Genomic DNA, 23,190 nt, shown 5'->3' with positions numbered 1-23,190 from the left:
ACGACACATTGGAACAAAAGTGGCTAACTTCTGTAAACCTCTTCTATAAGCAAGGACAAAAATAAAGCAATTTAATTTGTATTAATATCGATTCTGGAATTTAAAAAAATCTATTTTGAAATCGTAAACAAAAAAATTGCTATAGTCGGGTGAATCGATTTTTTTTATTTTAATTCGAAATCAAAATTTGATTAGCTGCTGGTGGCCATATTAGAGGATATGTATATATACACACACTGCAGAAATAGTAGGGCTGGGAGCTACTCTTCCTAGAGCTGGCCGCCCGGCCACACTGAGCGATCGGGGAGAAGGACCAAGAACCTGATGGTCACTCAGACAGCGCTCCATCGTTTCTCTGTGGAGAGAGGAGAACCTTCCAGAAGAACAACCATCTCTGCAGCACTCCACCAAGCAGGCCTGTATGGTAGAGTGACAGAAGCCACTCCTCAGTAAAAGACACATGACAGCCTGCCTGGAATTTGCCAAAAGGCTTCTGAAGGACTGACCATGAGAAACAAAATTCTCTGGTCTGATGGAACACAGATTGAACTCTTTGGCCTGAATATCAAGCGTCATGTCTGGAGGAAACCAGCCACCGCTCATCACCTGGCCAATACCAATCCTACAGTGAAGCATGGTGGTGGCAGCATCATGCTGTGGGGATATTTTTCAGCAGCAGGAACTGGGAGATTAGTCAGGATCGAGGGAAAGATGAATGCAGCAATGTAGAGAGAGACATCCTTGATGAAAACCTGCTCCAGAGCGCTCTGGACCTCAGACTGGGGTGAATGTTCATCTTCCAACGGGACCGCGACCCTAAGCACACAGCCAAGATAACAAAGGAGTGGCTATGGGCCAACTCTGTGAATGTCCTTGAGTAGCCCAGCCAGAGCCCAGACTTGAACCCGATTAAACATCTCTGGAGAGATCTGAAAATGGCTGTGCACCGACGCTCCCCATCCAACCTGATGGAACTGCAAAGAAGAATGAGAGAAAACGGCCCAAAAATAGGTGTGCCAATCTTGTAGCATCATACTCAAAAAGACTTGAGGCTGTAATTGGTGCCAAAGGTGCTTCAACACAGTATTGAGCAAAGGCTGTGAATACTTATGTGCATGTGATTTCTTTTTCTTTTCTTTTTAATTTGCAAATTATGGGGTAGGCCTATTGTTTGTAGAATTTTTAGGAAAATAATGAATTTAATCCATTTTGGAATAAGGTTTTAATGTAACAAAATGTGGAAAAAGTGAAGCGCTGTGAATACTTTCCGAATACTGTACAAGGTCCAAGACCCCAAGGAAATAGAACACTCATTACCATAATGGTGATTTCAAAACAATTACAGTGATGAACAATAATATTTGTTTACAGTGGCATGTCCTATAAAGTGATGAAGTGATGACTTTATAATGTGAATTCACAGTAAAACAACAACAGTTCATTACTGTGATAGCTTAATTTTGCTGTTGGTTCTCTAATTTGTAAGAAAATGTCCCGGCCTGCATTGATTTTACAGTAAATTTCTGATTACAGCAATTTAATTCTGTAAATTTTTACTTGGTCATGGCTAGCTTTACCACAGAACCTTTAAAGACCCACTCCGATGAAAATCATGTTTTTCTAGGTGTTAACATGTTCTTGTGGCATTTTTCTGATGTTGGAGAACATATCTTGAGAAAAATAAGCTCAAAGTTGTATTTCTGAGTATTTCTACATTCAAATGACTGTGAATCAGTAGCAGACGCTAAAATGCCGTCTAAAATAGACTGGAGTTGTGACGTAGTAACTCCACTGGGCGGGGCTAGTTAGTTAAAAAAGTTAACTCTGTTAACTTAACTTCATCTGTGTTAAAGCGATGTAGATTATAATGTAATGCGTTTTACAGGGGCTTTTTTGAAGTTGTGTTTTGTGTTTAATTTTACTCAGCAGCAGGGTCAGATACACACACAAAAGCCATTGCATGTCATTGTGAACAGAGCTCTGATAGTGGCGCTGAAATTGGAACACATACTGTAACAATAAGTCACTTTCACCGTCGAGTTTCGCCTGTCGCAGTCGTTTGTCCCCACGTGTGTCAAGCCCATCACTCGTGAGAGAGTCAGTCAGTTTTTCAGATAGAGCGGTGACATTAGCATCATAATAATCCCAAAATTCCGAGCAATCCACTGATACTAAATATGTCCTTATTGATCACTGTGGGAGGGATGAAATATCGAGGCGAAGTCGAGCTGTTTTTTACCGCGACGTCTCTGAGTGAAATAATGATCGGTGATCAGAGCTCTCAGCAACGGGGAGAGGGAGGGTCGTCTCCGTGCCAATGGCTCCGCCCACAACGCAGAGGCGAATTGCTAATGAGCTACTGCCGCTCTGCTGAAGCGAAGTCCCAGAAAACAGCACAGGTTTTGAGATTTTGGCTAAAAATGGCATAATCATAATTTAAAGACCACTGGGAATGTTTAAAAATAGCTCAAAATATGATCGGAGTGGGACTTTAATGATCCCATATGATACGAGTGTTTAACAGAATTGTGTGTCAAATTTGAGTGGATCAAGCCACCTGCACTGTTAATCACTTGATAGCGGCGGAAACATAGAGCAAGTTCATCAATATTGTGCTGGTGAGACAAACATGTTCTGCTGTTGCACTCAGCTAGCGGATGCACGGTTAGAATCGATTTCTAATCGGTTAGCAATGGAATTCAGAAAAATAAAGCAGAATTTGGGAAAAAATTTAAATATATTCGATCACATTAGTGTCTAACATAAGCAATCCGGTCGAATGCGTTTTTGACTACCTCTGGAAGTGGTCGAAAGTGGACAAGCTCAAAACATTTTAGACTCCGTTTACACCTGTATTTAGCGTTGTCCACTTGTGATCCGATCGACCAAAACGCATCTTAATGCCAGGTGTAAACAGGGACAGACTGTCTGAAATGGTTTGATCGAGGATTCGGTCTCTCTAAACCCCTTCTTTCTGAGAGCCTGCTCTGCTCTGATTGGTCAGATGGCCCAGTCTGTTGTGATTTGGTCTACCATTTACAGTGTGTGTCGGAAACTAAATTTGAAATGCTGAATTTCAGCTCCGGGGGCTTCCTCTGCACTTATACATGATGGCATCAGTTTTATCATATCAATTTGAGCTTGAGACCTCAACCTTTGTTACTATCCTATGTATGTGCAGGAAATAAGACAATTGGTTCTATCTTTTGGGAGAAAATAACTCCGTTTGATGTGGACTTTGAAACCCAGAAAAAAATCTAGTTGATTAGATCAGCTTTATGCATTAAAGCATATTTTTCCAGTTGAATACAATGAAAGGGGAAAGATTCTCTGTATTGCCTACTCAAGAGGTTGTTGGTTATTGCATTTTATGGTAGTATTATCATGGTTTTCTTAATGCGTGGTTAAATGTTTTATGTGTGCTCTAGTTGTCATTTTCGTCATTATAACGCCATTGGTATTCTTTTTCCTCTGCTGTGTCTAGATCATTCTGTGTCTCAGCCTATTATGGTGCAAAGGCGACCAGGCCAGGGCTACAACGGGAACGGAGAAGCGAGCTCAGTGCTGTCCCCACGCTCAGAGGGGGGTGGTCTGGGTGTGAGTATGGTGGAGTATGTCCTCAGCTCTTCTCCTGGAGAAAAGATGGAAGGTCGCTACAGAAACGGAGGCTATGTGAGTCCATGATTATTTTATTATACTCTTTGGGTATCTTAATACATAAATCTATACAATTAGTTTTTTCAGCATATGTGATCTAAAATCAGAATAGATTTTTTGAAAGGGATATCTAAAAGAAACACGATTGAATTCATGCAGTTTAGAATTTTTGTTTTATTAAAAAATAAAACGGATTGGAAATGTCCTTTTTCCCAACTGAAATGAATAAGTAACTGTTCACCGCCACTCTCCCCCCACCACGAGTGGACGTCTGGGACATCTTTGTTGACTTGGCTTCTATTTAGTAGTGCTGGGTAAAATCTGTATCACTGTATGTTGCAGTGTACAGTTGTAATAAACTGTAGTATTATTATGAGGGCTCCACACTAACTTTTTTTTACTAGGAGGACTGTAGCGCCTTACTGAATTTTTAGGAGCCCAAGCAAAAAATGTCGGAATACACCTTAAACCTGCAACGCCGTTATTCCTATTTTCACTGTATTGCTGATAAATGCCTTAGTAATAAATAGATTTAACTTACAGAAATTACTATTTGCAGTTTTTATTTTAAGTTCAAAGGGCTCCAGACTAATATTTGAGGGCAGCCGCACCGGAGCCACTACCGTAAGTTCTACAGAAAGTATTTGGTAGCAAGTATTTGGCTGACCATAAAGTACTGAGCTTGAGTTGAGGTGTTAATAAAATTAAACTTCAATTATTATCATTCATAATGTCTTAATATAAATTCAAAAGCAAAAAGAGTAAAAAAAAAATAGATATCAGGGAATGGAAATAGCTAATAAGCCAATAAGCGCTTATCTGCTGCCACCTACTGATTACAATGGTAATTTAATGTTTTTTAAATTTTTAAATGAGTGTCAGTTTTCCTACATCTTAACTTTTAGTTTTATTAAAGGTAGGGTTGGTAATCCTGTTCAGAAACATTTTGTATTATACTGGGTGAAATGGTCCTTCCATTCTGATAGTAGTCAATACATTATGTGTTCAGAAAAAGGAATGAAACAAATCTGACCTCTGTAGCAGCTGCAGGACAGTAAAAACTCTGACCAATCACTGCCATTCGGTGCGAATGTAAAGAACCAATCAGATGCCTTCATGTCTCGTGCCCGAGCACCACTGCGTGCACAGCAGTGATGCGCGGGTCAATGTATAAACAACCCGGCCGCACCCGACCGACGTTTTCAACTAACCCGCCCGCAACTCGGACCGCAAAAAAAAGAAAGAAAATATTGTACCCGACCCGCGTTTTTTAAAGTAGCTATAGTAAATGCTCATCGCGTCATGGGCCATAGACGGAGGAACTAGGGGTGCGCATTTTTCAGAATGCTGTATGATATAGCCTAGTGTTTTGTAATAAAGGCTTGATTTATTCATTTATTTCGTTTCATTTTCTTAACAATTAAGATGCTGCATGTGTTTATCCAGTCTAATCGAAGTGTGCGTCTCTCCACCCGACTTTCCCAACAAAAATCCCGCCCCCTCTCAGCAAATAGGCTACATAAAACTGACATTACTGAGCTATATGCGTTTAAAAGTAGCCTATTAAAATGGCACAATGGCATTGCTCAGTTCAACGCGTTGGGAAATCGGGCATTTTGTCCACGTCAGCTTTTATTCAAAAGTTAATAACGCGCTCAACATTCAAAAGGTAAATAAGGATTTCCCACTTTCATCTGCAGACTGCTCGTGCGTCATCCTCGCGCATTCAGACAATAAAGTGTAGACCTATGTATTTCATAGAACATTGTGTCTAGTACTATATAAATTACAAAGGTAAACGACCCGACCGACCGCGACCCGAATATCATTAAAAATATTTTTGGATGACTCGTAACCGCGGGCGCAGGCACCCGCTCATTTTGGATCAACCCGCGCATCACTGGTAGGTACATGCAGCTGACTCCAAATGTGGATGCGCGTTCATGTTTGTGGGGGGGCGTAGCTTTGGACGGAGCACTGACAGGAGGGGGCGGAGCTTAGAAGAGGTGCCACTTTCAAATCTGGCTAGCTCTCCAACATTACCTACTCTAGCTTTAATGTGGACAATCTTTTAAGAATGAACAAATAATGTTTTGGTCATCGCATTAAAAATAACATTTAAATATGATAATAATATTAATAATAATACAGTTTTGAAGTGCTGAATAAAGATGTATAGTACTTGTAAGTGTTTTTTACAATGGTAGTGTGGTTGAAATGGTCAGTGTTACTACATTCAATCGAATGTTGCTGATTTGTGGACTTCTATAATTTTGAGAAGACTGATTTGAAGTTTTCTATAACTTTATTCATGGCACGATGTTTCTCCTGTTTTCCACGTCAGCACTGTTTGATCTGATATCCATGGTTTATAACAGAGAACTCCACGCCGAATCTGAATGCTTCTCACTAGACCTTGCAGCGATGTTATTAATTCTGTGGCGAATTCAATGGATTTCTTTACTGGATCTCCCAGCACTGTGTAGTAAAGGTGCACTACGTTGTCTATTATTCTGACTGATAAACAGTCTGTGAAGCATAAATGAGTAGCGCAGTTTCGTTATGCTTTCATTTTGTTTGCCATCTGATGTAGAGCAACGTTGTTCGCTTTCTGCATATCAGAAATCATATGGCTCTACGTGGTATTTGCAATATTAAAGATACGGTAGTTAGTTTTGTGGGTTATTTATTGTTGTGTTTAAAAAAAAGTATGAGTTATAACCATTAATAAGAAGGGTATGCAGTTAATAGAAGTCCCCTCTCAATACACTCTACATAGCATTCATTGTGGCCATTTAATAGATACAGCAATTGTTTCAGTTACGCTCCGATGTTGTGGCGGTATTTGAGAAATGTATATCGTTTGCGAAATTGAAACCAGTATACTGGATGAATCGGTTTACCTCCTAGCACTACTGTTTACAAACAAATGCCCTTCAGAGAAAAGGAGAATTTGTAGATTTTGATTATTATTACCGGTACGCATGTAATGTCAGGATTTGAGACATTAGGCCTATGTTCTCAGAACATCAGACCATCTGGTTTACAGTCTTGCCTGCAATGATACGTACTGGCTTACCAAGTTATGACATTTTGATTAAAGACTAAAAATTGTGTACATTGATACATTGTTGACAATAAGACCAATAACATGCATTAAACAGTTAGTTCCCCAAAAAATTTAACTTTGTAATTTTCTCACTCATGTGGTTCTAAACCTGTATGCATTTCTTTAGTTTGTTGAATACAAAAGAAGATATGTTTAGGTGGCAATTGACAAAAAAGAAGTAATGCAGGTTTGAAATGACCTGATGGCAGAATTTTCATTTTTGGGTAAACTGTCCCTTTCATTATATAGGTTTTGATTTTAATGAAAGCTTTAAGCAGTAAAGATGCATACATGTCAAATTTCTTTTCAGCCTTTAGAAATGTTGCTCAGTCATCAGATAAGCTTCTTTTCTGATGAACCTGCAAGCGTCGACAAATTCATTATACTAGATTAAGATGACTTAATGATTCATACACAACCTAAAGTAAATTGGCTTCATTCTCTCAAGAATCCCTGTTTAACTTTTAACGGTCAGACAGTCCGCCGGATCTGCGCGCTGGACACGACGACAACGCAGTCCTGAAGTGTCAACTAGTCTCTCCCCTGTGAAGGCCTCCCTCCCTTCCCTTTACCTCTGTACAGATGAATCGTTGTTGGGATAATTCCGGTTCACGTGGCTATGCTGAAGTGATAAATTCTGTATTATACATTTTTCAAGGCTTGTACCTTGGAACCTATTTCATGGTTTGCGTTCTCGAGCCACCAGGCACTGATTTGTGCAAATGAGCGGCCGGATCACATTAGGGGTTTTCTGTTAGAATGGTGTCGTGTTAGCGGTCCCTAAGTTAACTAATGATCGTTGCGATGGAAGTGAATCAATCAAAACTAACTTTAGCTGGACAACAACTTTATTCTAGAGCTGCTGTTAAGCCAAAACAATCACTGTTACTTTAATTTCCTATTATAACTATAAAGCTGCTTTGAAACAATCTGTATTGTTAAAAGCGCTACATAAATGGTGACTTGACTTGACTTGATTCCAGGGTGGAGCAGATGCAGATCCAGATGGCAGGGAAAAGAGTGATTCAAAAGAAAAGGCTTCACCATTTGAGGAAGACAAAAGTCCTGAAATGAAAGTTGGAGATGAAGGGGATGCCTCAATAGCAAATGCCAGAGGATTGCTGAACGGGATGGACCGTGACTGTAAAGACTTCAAGTATGATTCTCTAGTTCTTTTCCAAACAGTTTTAATTGGCAACTGTATTTAAAAAAAAATATATATATATTTTTTTTAATGTTAAGTATATTTAAAACAGGGGGGGGGGGAAGAAAATGTTTGCACTAAGTTATTTTTTTAAAATACATGCTTAGCCCTGACAGACGCGTAAAGTGACCAATCTGTTTTTTTACTTGCTATTAAGGCTGACACTAGGCCATTGTGGATCCAAAGGGATGTTCATCCAAAAATCTGCCATCAGATCTGTCATAATATACTCGCCCTTTGTTGTTCCAAACATGTATGAGTTTGTTTCTTCTGTTGAACACAAAATAAGATATTTTGAAGAATGTTTGTAACCTGACAGTTGACGGAATAAGTCAATGGTTACAGTCAACTGTCAGGTTACCAACATTCTTCAAAATATCTTATTTCTTAGTTCAACAGAAGAAAGAAACGCATACAGGTTTAGAACAACATGTGGGTGAGTAAATGGTGACAGAATTTTATTTTTTGTGTGAACTAACCCTTTAATGTTGCTGAATCATAAAAGCCCCCAGAGATGTCAGAGTTGTGGTAGCTATAATTTTGTGCTAAATAAAGCACAAAAAGAGTGGCACATTTATAGCACACACTTTGCCAAGAAGTAATAAAATGACTGGTTTTGTGCGTGTGGCTGACAATGCAAAATCTCCCTTTAAAGCTTCAAATGTTGTGTATAATTACATTTCTGATCGGCATCATAGCCAATGATGGAACAATTTGTGATATAATGCAAAACAGTCCGAAATCTAAATGTGTAATTTTTTTTTGTTTTAAAAATAATCTTATCTCGGCTTAATATGCCATTCATAGGTTAATTATCCCAAAATGTGTCAACATTGGATCTATGAAAGCAGGAGCACTCTGAAACAGCAAGATTGTCTTAACTAATGACGTGAGGTTGGGGATGGTATTAACTATCTGACCAATGTTAGTGGCATACAAATGTATGCTTCTCCTTGAAATCGAAAACAAAACTATATACGCCTTATTATAAAGCAATAAGCCCTGCAAAGCGGTGATTTACAGTGAATTTAGAAAACCCCCTTAGCTGTTCGAAATTCACTATTAATCACAGTTTCAAGGGGCTTACCGGTATTGCTTTTACAAAACGGTTAAGGTCCTTGCAGTTGCACACAGTCCGAAATTCGCGTCTGAAATTTTTGCACGTTAAAAAATAAATACAACCTCACATTTTGTCAATCACGCTTGCACACTGCCTCCGAATCTTTCGTCTGCCATAAAAATATTTGGATGGGGTTCGATTTTCTGCGTTTTTCGCATCCGTAGCAAGCAGTTTGAATGGTGTTTTGACAATTCAGAGCCGCCGAATCAAGAATACCATAAAAAACGCATATGAAAATTTCAGACTCAGGGTGCAAGGACCTATACTTCATAAAAATATTCATTTTACTATTTATTTTATTCATAAAATAAACACCAGCAACAAAAAATATAACTTTAACACATTTATTCCTCAGCCAAAAAATGTAGTTCTAAAGAGGTTGCCAAGCAACACATGCAGCAACTAATAATCACAAACGGCAGTTGCGCTGTAATACTAATGTAATGCGGTTACAAGTGTATGTTTGTTGAGTAATTTACAACGGCTTCAAACGCGGCTCAGCCATTCAGAATCAAGGACCGGAATTTATCTGTTAAACTGATATTGAAAACTGTAAACGAATAATAACTGAGATTTGAAAAACTTTAATGGCCTTCAATAGGGCAGTGATTAGTGACCCTGCAACAATGTCTTTGCTTCATTGTCTATATATGAAGTAAGTATACTTTGATTTAAAACCGATTTCCTTCAGCCCCACCCCAGGCAGTCGTCAGGCATCCCCCACAGAGGCAGTTGAGCGACTGGGCCCCAGTCAGGCCGGTCTGGAAATGATGGTGCAGCACCACCCGCATGCTCTGCAGCCACCCAACGTCACAAACAAACCCCCCACCGAGGACTTCCAGAGCCAGGAAGCCCAGAGCATGGGCGGCATGGAGCAGCAGGTGGGCATGGAGTCACTCCAATTTGACTATGCTGGAAATCAGATCCAGGTCGACTCATCTGGTGCTCCAGTCAACCTGTTTGACTACAACTCCCAACAGCAGGTACTGCTACTCAATTAGCGCTGGGTGATGACAAAAATCATATTTTAAAGTATGAGCAGTTTTATTTTGACGAGAACAATTTATTTCACGTGATTGTCATTTTTAACCAAAAAAAATTATTACAAAAAAAACTAAGCAAATTACGGTACAAACAGTTGAACAAAGTACTGAAGGTGTAACTTGTAGTAATGAAATAGTTTTTTTTTTTTTAAATGTCATTTGTTTGATTTGACATTCATACAAACGGCTGCAAGTATATTAGGCTGCTGTCACTTAATGCACATATCTGATATACTGACATCTGTTTTTTTGATTAACTGATCCCAAACATGAACGGTATTGTGAATTTGGAGTATTTCTGGTTTCTGGTAGAAAAAAATGTGTTAATCAGAAGATGTAATAACTTGTTCTTGTTTTTTTTTAGTTGTTCCAGAGATCTGGTCATCTCACAGTTCAGCAGCTGACTGCAGCACAGCAGCAACAGTACGCCCTTGCTGCAGCCCAACAGCAACACCTCGGTAACATAACCTCTCACTGACATTTACTTTCATACAGATACTCCCTTATCCCTTTTCCACCACACGGTGCTGATCATACATGTTTTTGGAACGTAGAATTCATAAAGATGGTATTTTTAGCTTAATTTTATTTCTAATGGCTGGGGGAAATAAAGTGGCTGGAGTAGCTATGCCTGGGGTTAGGTATCTCACCTAGGGCTGCACGATTATGGCCAAAATTATAATCACGATTATTTTGATCAATATTAAGATCACGATTAATTATCACGATTATTTGTTGATTTGAACCAAAACAAATTTTATTGTCACATAGGCTAATTATAACTGCTTTCACATCCATATTGTGCTACATTTTCTGCTAATGTACAAATATTTGCATCAAAATAACAGGGCTCTCAAGTTTGATCAAAAGTTTGGAGTGAGATCTGTTAGGGGAGGAGCCACCCAAATATTTGCAGCAGCGGCCCTCAGCACCACCAAATTTGCTTCAATTTTTGCTAGCAGTTCAATTTTGCCAATTGTTCATAATTGACCAGCACAAATGGAAATTAAAACCATTTTGGCAATCGAACAGTCTGCCAAATCTGCTCAAACCGGTCACCTTTAAAGGGGTCATCGGATGCCCATTTTCCACAAATTGGTATGATTCTTTGGGTTCTTCATGTAAAGTTTGTAACATAAGTTACTTTGGTTAAAATTCCTCAATGGTTGTGTAAAACACCCTTTTTCTATGGGATCAAATTCCCGCCAAATATATAGCGGTCACGTATAAAAAATAATAAGCGTGAATCAAAAATGTAAAAACACATGTAAAAAATATATTGCATAAACTGAAAAAAAAATGCTAAATGATCAGAATAGCAAACAACGTGGTCACGGATCAAAATATAATAAGCGTGAATCAAGAAATAACAAGCATGAATAAAAACTTTAAACATTAAAAGTTATTTTGCACAAAACTTAAACTTATGGTCATGCTTTCTTAAAAAGTATGTTTTCCTTGGTTTTATTACTGTGTACTTTGTGCTTTCTTGATTTTCTGCTCATATTTTACTCTTTTGTACGCTTGTGCTGTTTTTCTCTTCGCTCTTCTTTCTATGTTCTGCGCTTGCTTTCCCACATGTTGCAGTTCGAGTTTCATGTAAATTAGGGCGGGCTTAAGCGTCACCATTGCTCCACTAGTTCTAGATTGACAGCTACTCCTCTAGCCAATCAATCGAAGAGGGGAGTTGACGTCACACCAATGCGTCTCGTGGCTACTGATGCTTACTTGTTATACAGGAGAAGACGACCAGCATCAACTCAGTTGGCAAAAAAATGTCTGTGGCAGGACACCTTTAAACTGCATGTGTGCCTGCAACTCAACCTGTTGCCGGTATATACGTATACCTGGCAATATGGTATCATTAACTTCATCATCCTAACGACGACCTGTTACAGTTATGCCTGTGTGATGATCCATCTTTCACCTCTAATGCACTGGACCTGGCACCGCGAGCGTCGATCTTTTCCGAGCAGTAACTTGCCACCATCTACTGGCCGTTTTACTTTCATATTTAATCAATAACAAGGATGGGTAATGTCAGTCCTGGGTGCAGAGTTTAGCTCCTCCAACCCTAATCAAACACACCTGAACCAGCCTATCATCGTCTGTAGGATATTTAAGACAGGTGAGGTTTTTAATCGGAGTTGACGCTAACTGCAGGACATGCAGCGGCACTCTAGAAACAACGTTACCTATCGCTGATGGAGATGTTGCTGTATTCAAATTGTAAGCTATATTTAAAACATTAATCCTAAAGTAATATGCAATTATGTAGCCATGTAAGTAAACACAATACGTTTGTAATAAATCACTGTATTAAATTCAACTGGTTTCTGTATCTTCTCTGTAACACAATCATTTTCAATAATCTGGTCAAATTCGGCGAGGTTAATAAAAAAAGGTAGGCAATGCGTAGCGGTGACAGGTCAAAGTCCTAAAGTCTTCAGACAATGGCCGTTTTAGTTTTTGCAACGAATTGTAATGTTTCATAACTGCAGGATGTTTTACTTACAGCAGCCTTAGCATATTGACATCATGAGCCAAGTAATATTGTTTAACACCAATTACAAGTGTGCACATTAACATTCTCATGTATCTCAAAAAAGATGAATTTAATTATTTATGTCCAGAGTTCAGATAGCTTTAGCCGTCTTCCCATGGAAGCAGTGCTTCTTTGTTGTTATATTTACTCAGAATATAGTGCATCACGGGCGCGCACCACCCACTGAAGTGTGCGGTGACTTAATCACGCTGGTATGCCAAGCGAAAAAAATTAATTTAATAAATGCACATAACAAAGCACAAATAAGAAATTGAACAGTATATAAAAGTATTAGAAAAATAACATTTTAGTATATTATAATGGAATTGAAGAAATTGTACAAACATAAACCGCTTGTACTCCTACATAAGCATCAGTAGCCACGAGTCGCATTGGTGTGATGTCAACTCCCCTCTTCGATTGATTGGCTAGAGGAGTAGCTGTCAATCTAGAACTAGTGGACCAATGGTGACACTTAAGCCCGCCCTAATTTACATGAAACTCGAACTGCAACATTTGGGAAAGCAAGCGCAGAACATAGAAAGATGAGCGAAGAGAAAAACAGCACAAGCGTACAAAAGAGTAAAATATGAGCAGAAAATGCAAGAAAGCACAAAGTACACAGTAATAAAACCAAGGAAAACATACTTTTTAAGAAAGCATGACCATAAGTTTAAGTTTTGTGCAAAATAACTTTTAATGTTTAAAGTTTTTATTCATGCTTGTTATTTCTTGATTCACGCTTATTATATTTTGATCCGTGACCACGTTGTTTGCTATTCTGATCATTTTGCATTTTTCTTTTCAGTTTATGCAATATATTTTTACATGTGTTTTTACATTTTTGATTCACGCTTATTATTTTTTTATACGTGACGCTATGTATTTGGCGGGAATTTGATCCCATATTTTTCCTCCTCAAAAACAGCTCTGTTCACAGCGACTCGTTTCGGTGCATGTCTCTTTAAATGATAATGAGCAACAACTTTTTGGCTTTTTGAGGATTAAAAAAAAGTGAATGGATTTTTTCATTGTATGGTGGTTGTTTCCACACACTGCAAAGACACATTTATATGCAAACACCTTATAAAAGTGAATTTTGCATCCGATGACCAATTTAAATTAAGCAGTTGGAGAATTTTGACTGCATCAAAAATAATTTAGCATGAATTTGGCTATACTGTGCGCTCACTGTGTTTGATCACAGGCAAGATATTTCGTCCAGGAATCATCCCAAAAAAAAATGTTTTAAATTAAAAGGTTCCTATCGCAAACTGCATTCATCAGATCTTGCTCTTCCAACTTCCACTCCGTATGTGCGCGACTGCGTGTGTTGCCTAGTAACGAACGTGCTTGGAGCAGGAACACGCAATTTACCCAGAAACAACAAATTCTAATTTCTGATTGGCTGGTAGCTGGCATTTAACTCTGTATAACTCGAGACAGATGCTATGAACTCGGCAGAGAACTTCCCACCGTTTGCCTGCGCCTCATCCATTAATTGTATAGCGGGATAAGTTATCCCTCACTCCTCAGCGTGAGAAATACAAGGTGTGGCGTGTGAGCGTGTGCAGGGGTTGAAATGCGTGTGTCTCACGCCCAATGCGTGAGACTTGAGAGCCCTGAAATAAAATAGGTCCTCTTATTCACCAAAATTCAGTGCATCTCCTTAAAGAATAAATAAAAATAATTTATTATTTTATATTGTATTTATATTTTATATACATTGTATTTATAATTAATGTTAGCATAGACTAGATATATTATCTTCTGTTATAATTATTATTACCTATTATTACATATGGCTTGGTTAAATTCTAATGTAGAATGCTGTCTGTTATTTCTTGATAACACACCGTTGCCATGAAAAACAGAGCGTTGCCATGGACACGGTGTTCTTCAACGGAAGCAGTACAATCGTTTTAAAATCAATAAACTCCTTTTTAAATCAATATTTTGTCAAATTATTGATTTATTTGGTAGGTAGCCATGTAAGCGGGATCCCGATGTCAGTGAATAAAATTCAGAGTCATTGTTATTTGAAGTCTCTCGCGCACTATTGCTCGCGCGCAGACACACTCGGTCTCTCTCGCGCACTATCGCTCGTGCGCAGATACACTCGGTCTCTCTCGCAGAGTTTACTTCGCTTTTGTCTAGTCTGGCAAAACATTCTAGTTTCTACATCTAGAAACTAAGCTGCAGGGAACAACTCTGATTATTGGCTCATGGAGTCCGTGATCAGACTGTGGTTTATGGAGCGCTAGATTGGCTTTGCAAAAAAAAAAAAAAAAAAACTTTAATATGGAGCGTTCTATGAACGGAATGACGCATTTTAAATATCGCACGAAACACCAAAATGCTTTTGACCTTTAGTATCCTGCTAATTTTTATTTTATTTTTGCAAACAGAATGAGTGTGTTTAGTGGTTTAATTGTATTGTGCATGTGTATTTTGGGGTGTTACAGGTAGTCTCCAAATTAATCTGTCCTGTGTTGTTTTGAATCTAATGCTCTGGGGTTTTTTCCCCGGTAGGTCTTGCACCTGCGTTTGTGCCAAACCCTTACATCATCAATGCTGGCCCTCCTGGAACAGACCCCTACACCGCTGCAGGATTGGCAGCAGCCGCATCACTTGCTGGTATACGCATGTACACACTTTATAAATATCAATCATAGCATAGACAATCCTGGGATCTTAAATATGGAGAGTCCTCAGTCTGCAGCTTATCATTTATTCCTACAGGTCCGGCTGTAGTCCCTCCTCAGTACTATGGAGTCCCGTGGGGCGTGTATCCAGCCAACCTCTTTCAACAACAGACTGCAGCTGCCGCCAGTCATTCTGCCAACCAGCAGGCATCCAATCAGGGACCAGGACAACAGGTTAATGAAATATCAACATATAAGCCTTGTTCATCAAGCTAACTTGTACTGAACCAAGGCTATCAACAACACTTGTGGCATAATGTTGATTAACATCGTTAAAAAAAAAGTTGAATTTTTATTTTCTTTACTGTATACAGTAAGGCACGTGCAGTGGAAGCACACAGGGTTATTTTAAATATTAAAATACACACTGTTGTATAACATTTCACCAAAGGTAAAAACCATAGCGGATCTGTACTTGCATCACTTAGGGGCTATTTACACCTGGTCACTTGATGTTTTTTACTGACCGGATAGCTATCTGATTCATAAAAACGATTCCATTTACACCTGGTCACATAAATGTGTTTTTTGCAAAACGGATATAAATCCGATCTTCAATTCCCGTGCTATATGCAGATTTAAATGAGTTCACGTCTCCGAAAGCAACAGATATAAGCTGCATTTTATTGATCATCAGCTAATTTCAAAATCAAAGACCACAATAAAAGTGACAACAGCACTGGTAAGATCATTTTGTTTCATTTACTTTTAATGAAGATTATTGTGTGTTAAGCGTCTGCGACATACCTTCACTTTGATTTGCGATAGTTTGCACGTTGGTTTGAAGAGATTCTCAGCTGCTCATCTGCGGCGATTCGTACAGCAGTAGCGCCGTCATATCTGGCTACATGGCATACATAAGTGGTTTCAACAACCAGATGCTTTTACACTTGTCCAGTTTCGTCTGGAATGCGGCCCAGACCACCTCCTGAAGTGGTTTAAGCGATCTGATTTAAATCCGTCTCAAATGCGTTTCGTAGGGCATTTACAGCTGGTCTTTTCACAATCGGATAGCTATCCGATCACAGAAAATGCATTTGATTCAGTGTCTGCCACCTCACTTACTTTATCAGGGTATGGACACACAAACTTCATCTGCAGAGCTACTATCAGTCACTTCATGAGCATTTCACCATTTAATTTGATTCTTTAAAAAAATCATAATTTGTGTGTGTGTGGTCAGAGTGCACCCGTTTATCCTCAGTGAGAGGAGTTTTACTCTCATGTGACATGCATAGACGTTTTGGTTCCATTTGAAATGTGAAAAGTGGTTCCTTGTGAAAGTTTCAGAAAAAACTGGTTCATACTGAAAAGTGAAAACCAAAAGTTATTTTATTTTGCCTCAACCTTCCAAAGCTTAATCCTGATACTGTTGTGTTACTATGATTGTTTCTTTTTTTTAAAACAACTGAAGAATAAGTCAGTTATTTTCTTTGATAATCAGCATTATGCCACTATGCTGAACTAGTATTGAACCAGCAAAATTTATTTAACAAGCTTTAGTAACAAGATTTAGACCAAAGAGCTCCTCAAATATTGAATGCTGTGACCTTAGCATTGTTTACATGTTATAGTTTATTGCTATACGGCATCTTTGCTTAACTCAATGAATAGTTTAATGAGCTTTTGTTCTGATTTCTGATCCCATGCACAGCATTTCAATTAAGACTAATGTTATTGACTGTGATTAGTAGCAATTAGTAGCAATTTGCTTTAGAGGCTAGTGGTTTACTTAAGACTATTTTGCAACTCTCCCCCCATCCAGGTGATGCGTGCGGGGACCAATCAGCGACCTTTGACCCCTGGCCAGAGCCAACAGAGTCAGCAGGAGTCCCTTGCTGCAAACCCAGCCCTGGCCTTTGCAGGTATGCCAGGTGAGTCATGCTCTGACCTCCTCTTCCTTTTACTCATGCAGGTATCTTAAGATTGGGTAATCTTTATATCATTGCTATGCTTCATTTATGTTAACTTGTGTGCTGTTAACAGTTCCAGCAACTCAGCTCCCAGTAGTGTTACTTTTGTCAGACATTTTTAAATGTAGTCTTAGTCCTGTCTCAAATGTACATTTTAGTTTTTATCATATTTAGTCTACCTTGTCCGGTTTTTGTTTAGTCAAGTTTTAGTTTTTAACGAACAAGAATTGTAGTTTTTGTGGCTAAAGCTGCAAATTCCTCCATGAAAGTCAGCTGACTCTGTTATAATCTTCTGATGCGTGCAGCACAGTCAAGTGAAAATCGCTGCATGGCATAAATTATAAATCTATTAGACAGTCTATTAGCGAAAGGACTTTCTTCCTATTTTCAAAAGAAAAAGTTTTTCAATAGAAATCGGTTAATCGTTTACAGCCCTACTTCAAGGCATTCGATTATAATAAAAATGATTCTCCAAAATATCATGTCATGATGACAAAATTATATTTCTGTGAATTTCATGAACTATAATTGATTCAGACCCAATTTCAGTCTGTTATGTTTTAACATCAGGTTACCAAGTTCTAGCACCGGCTGCTTACTATGATCAGACTGGAGCTCTGGTAATGGGTCCTGGAGCTCGCACTGGCCTGGGTGGACCTGTCCGACTGGTCCAAACCCCTCTCCTTATCAACCCAGCAGCCGCACAAGCTGGTGAATATGCCTTTTTTTATATATATAATACCTACTCTTTAAACAGACTATTTAAAATAATTCCTAAAAAGATTTTCAGTGTCTTTTTTTTTCAACTGACCAAACTAATCTACTTTGACTTACTTGTTGTTCTTTCTGTCCTCTGTCTAGCTGCCAATGCGTCAGGCTCTGGTAACAGCATGTCTGGTCCTGCTAACGGTCTGTACCGGTCCATGGGCTGCCAACAACCCCAGCAGCCTCAGCCGCAGCAGCAGCCACCTCCCCCCTCCAGCGGTCTGCAGTCCAGCTCCTTCTATGGGTCTGGCTCAGTGGCGCCCAGCTCCCAGAGCAGCTCGCTGTTCTCCCATACAAGCGCGGCACCTCCACCTAGCACATCTCTGGGTTTCGGCAGCACTGGTGGATCTCTGGGTGTTGGGCTAGGCTCTGCCCTTGGTGCCTTTGGCTCCTCAGGTCTGTTTCACTATTTTGTTGTGTGCAGTAGTGATTAAGTGGCTGCCTGTGAAAAAAGTCTCAAATCAACCCTTTATTAGGTTCTATTTTGATTTAGAATGCTGTTCAAATAGACATCTGCTGCTGTAGGCATTATACCACGTGTCAAACTCGAGGCCCACCATCCAAAATCTCATTTCATGTGGCCTTTGAGATAATTTCATTATAATTGATATATGATTCCTTCATATATATGATTTCTTCATATTTCCACCTCAGTGTTTCCCCTGCAATGTATTCAGCAGCGGCGCTGCAAAATCTTCACATGATCAGTAATATCCATGATAATATCACGACATTCACTTCATTCACTTACACACCTAAAAACACTGAGACATGGCAACCGGCGGCGCTGCTACTACTAGATCTATTTATGGAGATGAGAAATAAAAAGCCACCCCGTACAGCTATGATCAGCTTTTCGGCCGAGCTTTCGATGTTGTTACGAAAAGGACGAAACTGATCGATTGGTTGGTTTTTGTCACATGACCTGTTGAGATGAGATGTTTTCATCTCGCCACGGCATATTCACGCATTTTCATCTCGCCATCAGGTTACCAAGTTCTAGCACCGGCTGCTTACTATGATAATCTTCATCTTCATGCCTACAATTGAAATAACGAATTTGTGAAAACGCAATATGTGATCGGCCCCTAAAGTGGACTCGGGTGCGGTTTTATCAGGGTAGTTTTACGAGTAACTTAGCCTACATGAGCACAGTATCGGACCCTTTAATTGTTATTGTTAGGTAATTTTATCTAACAAATGGAATCATATTGTAAAGTGTTTTTAATACTACAGTTTCCATCTTTGTAACCGTGATATACACTTTAATATATGTAAATTTAATCTAAATTAAGCATTAGTACTGAGAACTGTGGATTTTCACTGGTATTGGTACCAAATACTAAAATTTTGGTACCACGACAACACTAATAGGTAGTTATAAATAGGATACAAATTTCCATTTCTATCCACAAAACTTTTTTTGGATTATTTAAAAAAAAAATCTTACGGAGGTCCATGCCCCCCGCTCGCAGCTTGGTAACAACTTCCAGCACGTAACAGCACCGCTGCTGGAAAAATTTCTAGGGGAAACACTGCACCTTATTTCATGTTGCCTGACTGTGCAAGTACATTTTTCAAATCAATCAGTTTGTAGTGCTTTTTTTGTGAACATTAACCCTTCACACGTATCACATCGGTGCAGTAAGAACATTCAGTTTGTATTGGTTAAATTCAAATCTCCCTTCGTGTTCTGGCTGGCGACAGACTTTTCTCAGCACTTGTCATGTGTATTTTCACATGATGATGTGCATCAGTATTTTAGACAATTTAATGTTTATTTTAGGTTTCAGATATTTAAATACATGCAAGTACTAGTAAAACATTTCTAGTTTGTTAAAATACACAGTGATGTCTTTTGAAGCGACAATATAAAAATAAAAAACTTTTACTCATGTCAATCACATCATGTAAGGTAACTGTTTACTCTATTCTCCTAGTTGATTGGCCACTAACAGAAGTAAACAAATTTATGTTTTGTAAATCAAACAGGCTCTGACTGCATTGCTTTTACACAAACATGTTTGCTCACATTCCCTACTATATCTTATCAACTAGCATGATCATTAAAAAAGTTCATTCAAATCAATAAATCACAAAATACATTTACTTGCACATATATAAAAATTGCATTATCAAATTTCACTATCTAGTTGGTTAAAAATATGAAATTTAAACAATTGAAAAAAATGTACATGTGCAATTTTGGCAAGGCCTGTAGTAAATAACTCGTAACACAAATAACATAAAATGATCTGCAGCACAAAATGAATGTTTGTTAAATAAATAAATCCTCCCCAAAATAACCAGAATGAAATGCTTTGATGCTGTTTTTGCAAAATATATATTGTTAAATTCTTTGGATGCATGTGGTCCAGTAAACTCTAGTAGATGTTAAGTTCTATTTGAGGGTACACATAAGTTAATGTGGCCCAAGCTGAAAATAAGTTTGACACCCCTGCTTTTGAAGTTCCACTTCACTTCTGCGTTCTGTTCCGTACATACTAAGAAAATGTTTTGTGTTGTTTTGTTTTCTAGAAAGATGTGCGATAATAGGTGGGTATAATTTATATCGGATTCAGGATAAAAGGGATGTGGATGGGCAAGCAATGTAATGCCAGATTAATGTAATGCTTACATTTGACAACAGTATTCTTGTCATAATTTCTCCCGACAAATTCAGAGTAATATGAATGTTTACATCTGCTTGAATGTAAGCTCTTCCATATTCCAAGCTAGCTTGCTGCAATGGTGATGTCACATGCTTGTCTTGTTCTCTTCTTTGTCCTTCCCACTCTTGTACTCCTGCAGTGTCAAGTTCCACTAGCAGCAGCGCAACCCGTCGGGACTCCCTTTTGGCCAGCTCTGACCTGTATAAGCGTGGTGGTGGTAGCAGCCTGACTCCCATTGGCCAGTCTTTCTACAACAGCCTAGGATACTCCTCCTCCCCCAGCCCTATTGGACTAACACCTGGCCACTCACCTCTGACACCTCCACCCTCTCTGCCCTCCTCCCACGGGTCCTCATCCAGCCTCCATCTGGGTATGATCTTTTGGTTCAAACGATTGATCCAAATCAGGGTTTGTTTCCAGGTTTGGTTGGATTGGATTGCATTGCAAAACACTTTTCACACCAAGCAACCCAACCAAACTCAAATGGCCTCTGGTCCATTTCAAAAGCTTTGAAAAAATGCTCTCAGCCCTCTGACAGGTCTCTGAGCTTAGTATGTTTGTTTGTGGAGTTTTTTGCCCTTAATTACACCCCATTCTTTAAGTTTGGTGTATGAACAAACAAAGATGTAACTTGGTGTTCATGTCTCAATTTTTTTAATTGTGAACTTATTCGTCTTGAGTGAGCTACACAATCACTCCACATATACAAGTGAAGAAAAAACTCAAAATCCTGTTTTCCTCTCTCTCTCTCCTGCTCTTCACAGGTGGTCTGCCCAATGGCAGCGGCCGTTATATTTCTGCTGCTCCGGGAGCAGAAGCCAAATACAGGAGCTCGGGCAGTACCTCCAGTCTTTTCAGCTCTAGCAGTCAGCTCTTTCCCCCTCCACGAGCCCGCTACAGCCGCTCAGATGTCATGCCTTCAGGACGGAGCCGCTTACTCGAGGACTTCCGGAATAACCGCTTTCCCAACCTGCAACTGCGAGACCTGCCTGGACACATGGTGGAGTTCTCACAAGACCAGCACGGATCCAGGTTCCCACTCCTTTTTTTATTTTATTTTTTATAGTTTTACAGTAATGTTTTAGTAAATGCATTAGTGCTATTAAATGCTATTACTAACTAATGCATGCGTATGTTGGTCTTGCACAAATCACATGTCTGCCATCTGTTTCTATATCTGCGTGTTAAATGTATTTTTAGCATTTCTCGTAATACCAGATAGAAAAGATTCTTTGTACACAGCTTTTGACACTATATTTTTTGATCATGCATGTCTTGAAACAATGCAACAACAAAAAACCCGCTTGCATGCAACTATAATACATAATTTTTTTCTCACACGTCTTTGTGCTTAATGTTCTTTTTCATTAATCTTTTTCTCAATGTCCAGGTTTATTCAGCAGAAGTTGGAGCGTGCAACTCCTGCAGAGAGGCAAATGGTGTTTGGGGAGATCTTACAGGCTGCTTACCAACTCATGACTGATGTCTTTGGGAACTATGTTATACAGAAATTCTTTGAGGTAATTAAATGTAAAAATGTTTTGCTCAGAAATTGAATTAAATTTATATTTAAGGGCTGTCTATAAATAAACATTTTAATCATGATTATTGCATACTTATCTATGAAATTAAGTATTCAACATTTATCTTAACGTGTTTATTTCGTCATCATTTGTTATGTCTATTTCTATATATAAAAAAGTAAACTATCAGATTAAAGGATGGTTCTCACAAAACTGTGTTTTATGCAAGTCTTTCCAAAAAAGGACACTTGGAAACTCAAAAAGGACACCTAATAACCAACTAAAATAATATGTCCCTATAATTCATACATTTATGCACACCAAAGCACACAAGAAAAAGAGATTACAAAAAACTTTTTGGAATTCAGTTATCAGTATGTGTACAGTGCAACAGCAAAGAGTTTGTTTGAAAGACCTTTTTAGAGCTTGTTTTACATTATAGACGTCAAGTTGCGATACTGAACATGCCTAAAATAAAATAAAATAACCTAAACTAACTGCCTTGACCTGACTGCATTATCTGCCTAGTGCCTACACAGATCCATTAATGTGTGTCGAGAGCACACATACATGGTATATATTATATATTGTGGACTTCCCCAATTCATTTTGTCACAGGTGCTCATGTACTTCTTTCAAAAAAAAGAAAGAACCCTTTTTTTTTAAAGCCTTTTTTTTACATGGCATTGTAACATTATAGCCTCTTTTAGGGGTGGGCAATATAGCACAAAAAAAAAATTATACCATATAAAAATATACCTTTTTTTTTTTAAAGGAAAATTACTATTCATGATTTTATCACGATTCTTTTCTTTTCATGTTTTTTTTTTTTTCTATTTTGCAAGTGACTGAGCAGTGCAGTCAAAATAATTTCCCTATTTTAAAACCGTAGCATTACAAGGTAACAAACTGTAATAGAAAAAATAAAAACAGA

General features: G+C 38.6%; 1 protein-coding gene across 11 annotated transcripts in view; it reads left to right on the top strand.

Moving 5' to 3' along the window:
- Nucleotides 1–23,190, top strand: part of pum2 (pumilio RNA-binding family member 2) — a 59,406-nt gene that overhangs the window by 20,131 nt on the left and 16,085 nt on the right. For 5 of the 11 annotated variants that reach the window (XM_079583541.1, XM_079583546.1, XM_079583549.1 and 2 more), the window contains exons 5-17: nucleotides 3,485–3,672; nucleotides 7,750–7,922; nucleotides 9,782–10,073; nucleotides 10,498–10,591; nucleotides 15,211–15,315; nucleotides 15,421–15,557; nucleotides 17,149–17,257; nucleotides 17,867–18,007; nucleotides 18,158–18,457; nucleotides 20,600–20,617; nucleotides 20,873–21,103; nucleotides 21,498–21,765; nucleotides 22,124–22,253. In XM_079583541.1, the coding sequence (XP_079439667.1) occupies nucleotides 3,485–3,672; nucleotides 7,750–7,922; nucleotides 9,782–10,073; nucleotides 10,498–10,591; nucleotides 15,211–15,315; nucleotides 15,421–15,557; nucleotides 17,149–17,257; nucleotides 17,867–18,007; nucleotides 18,158–18,457; nucleotides 20,600–20,617; nucleotides 20,873–21,103; nucleotides 21,498–21,765; nucleotides 22,124–22,253 (2,186 nt within the window). The remainder of the gene's footprint in view (nucleotides 1–3,484; nucleotides 3,673–7,749; nucleotides 7,923–9,781; nucleotides 10,074–10,497; nucleotides 10,592–15,210; nucleotides 15,316–15,420; nucleotides 15,558–17,148; nucleotides 17,258–17,866; nucleotides 18,008–18,157; nucleotides 18,458–20,599; nucleotides 20,618–20,872; nucleotides 21,104–21,497; nucleotides 21,766–22,123; nucleotides 22,254–23,190) is intronic. The other 6 variants (XM_079583547.1, XM_079583542.1, XM_079583550.1 and 3 more) reach the window with 3 other exon arrangements.

Source organism: Phoxinus phoxinus (assembly GCF_949152265.1).
Source record: "Phoxinus phoxinus genome assembly, chromosome: 16".
NCBI lineage: Eukaryota > Metazoa > Chordata > Actinopteri > Cypriniformes > Leuciscidae > Phoxinus > Phoxinus phoxinus.
This window is presented reverse-complemented; position numbering and strand designations above follow the sequence as displayed.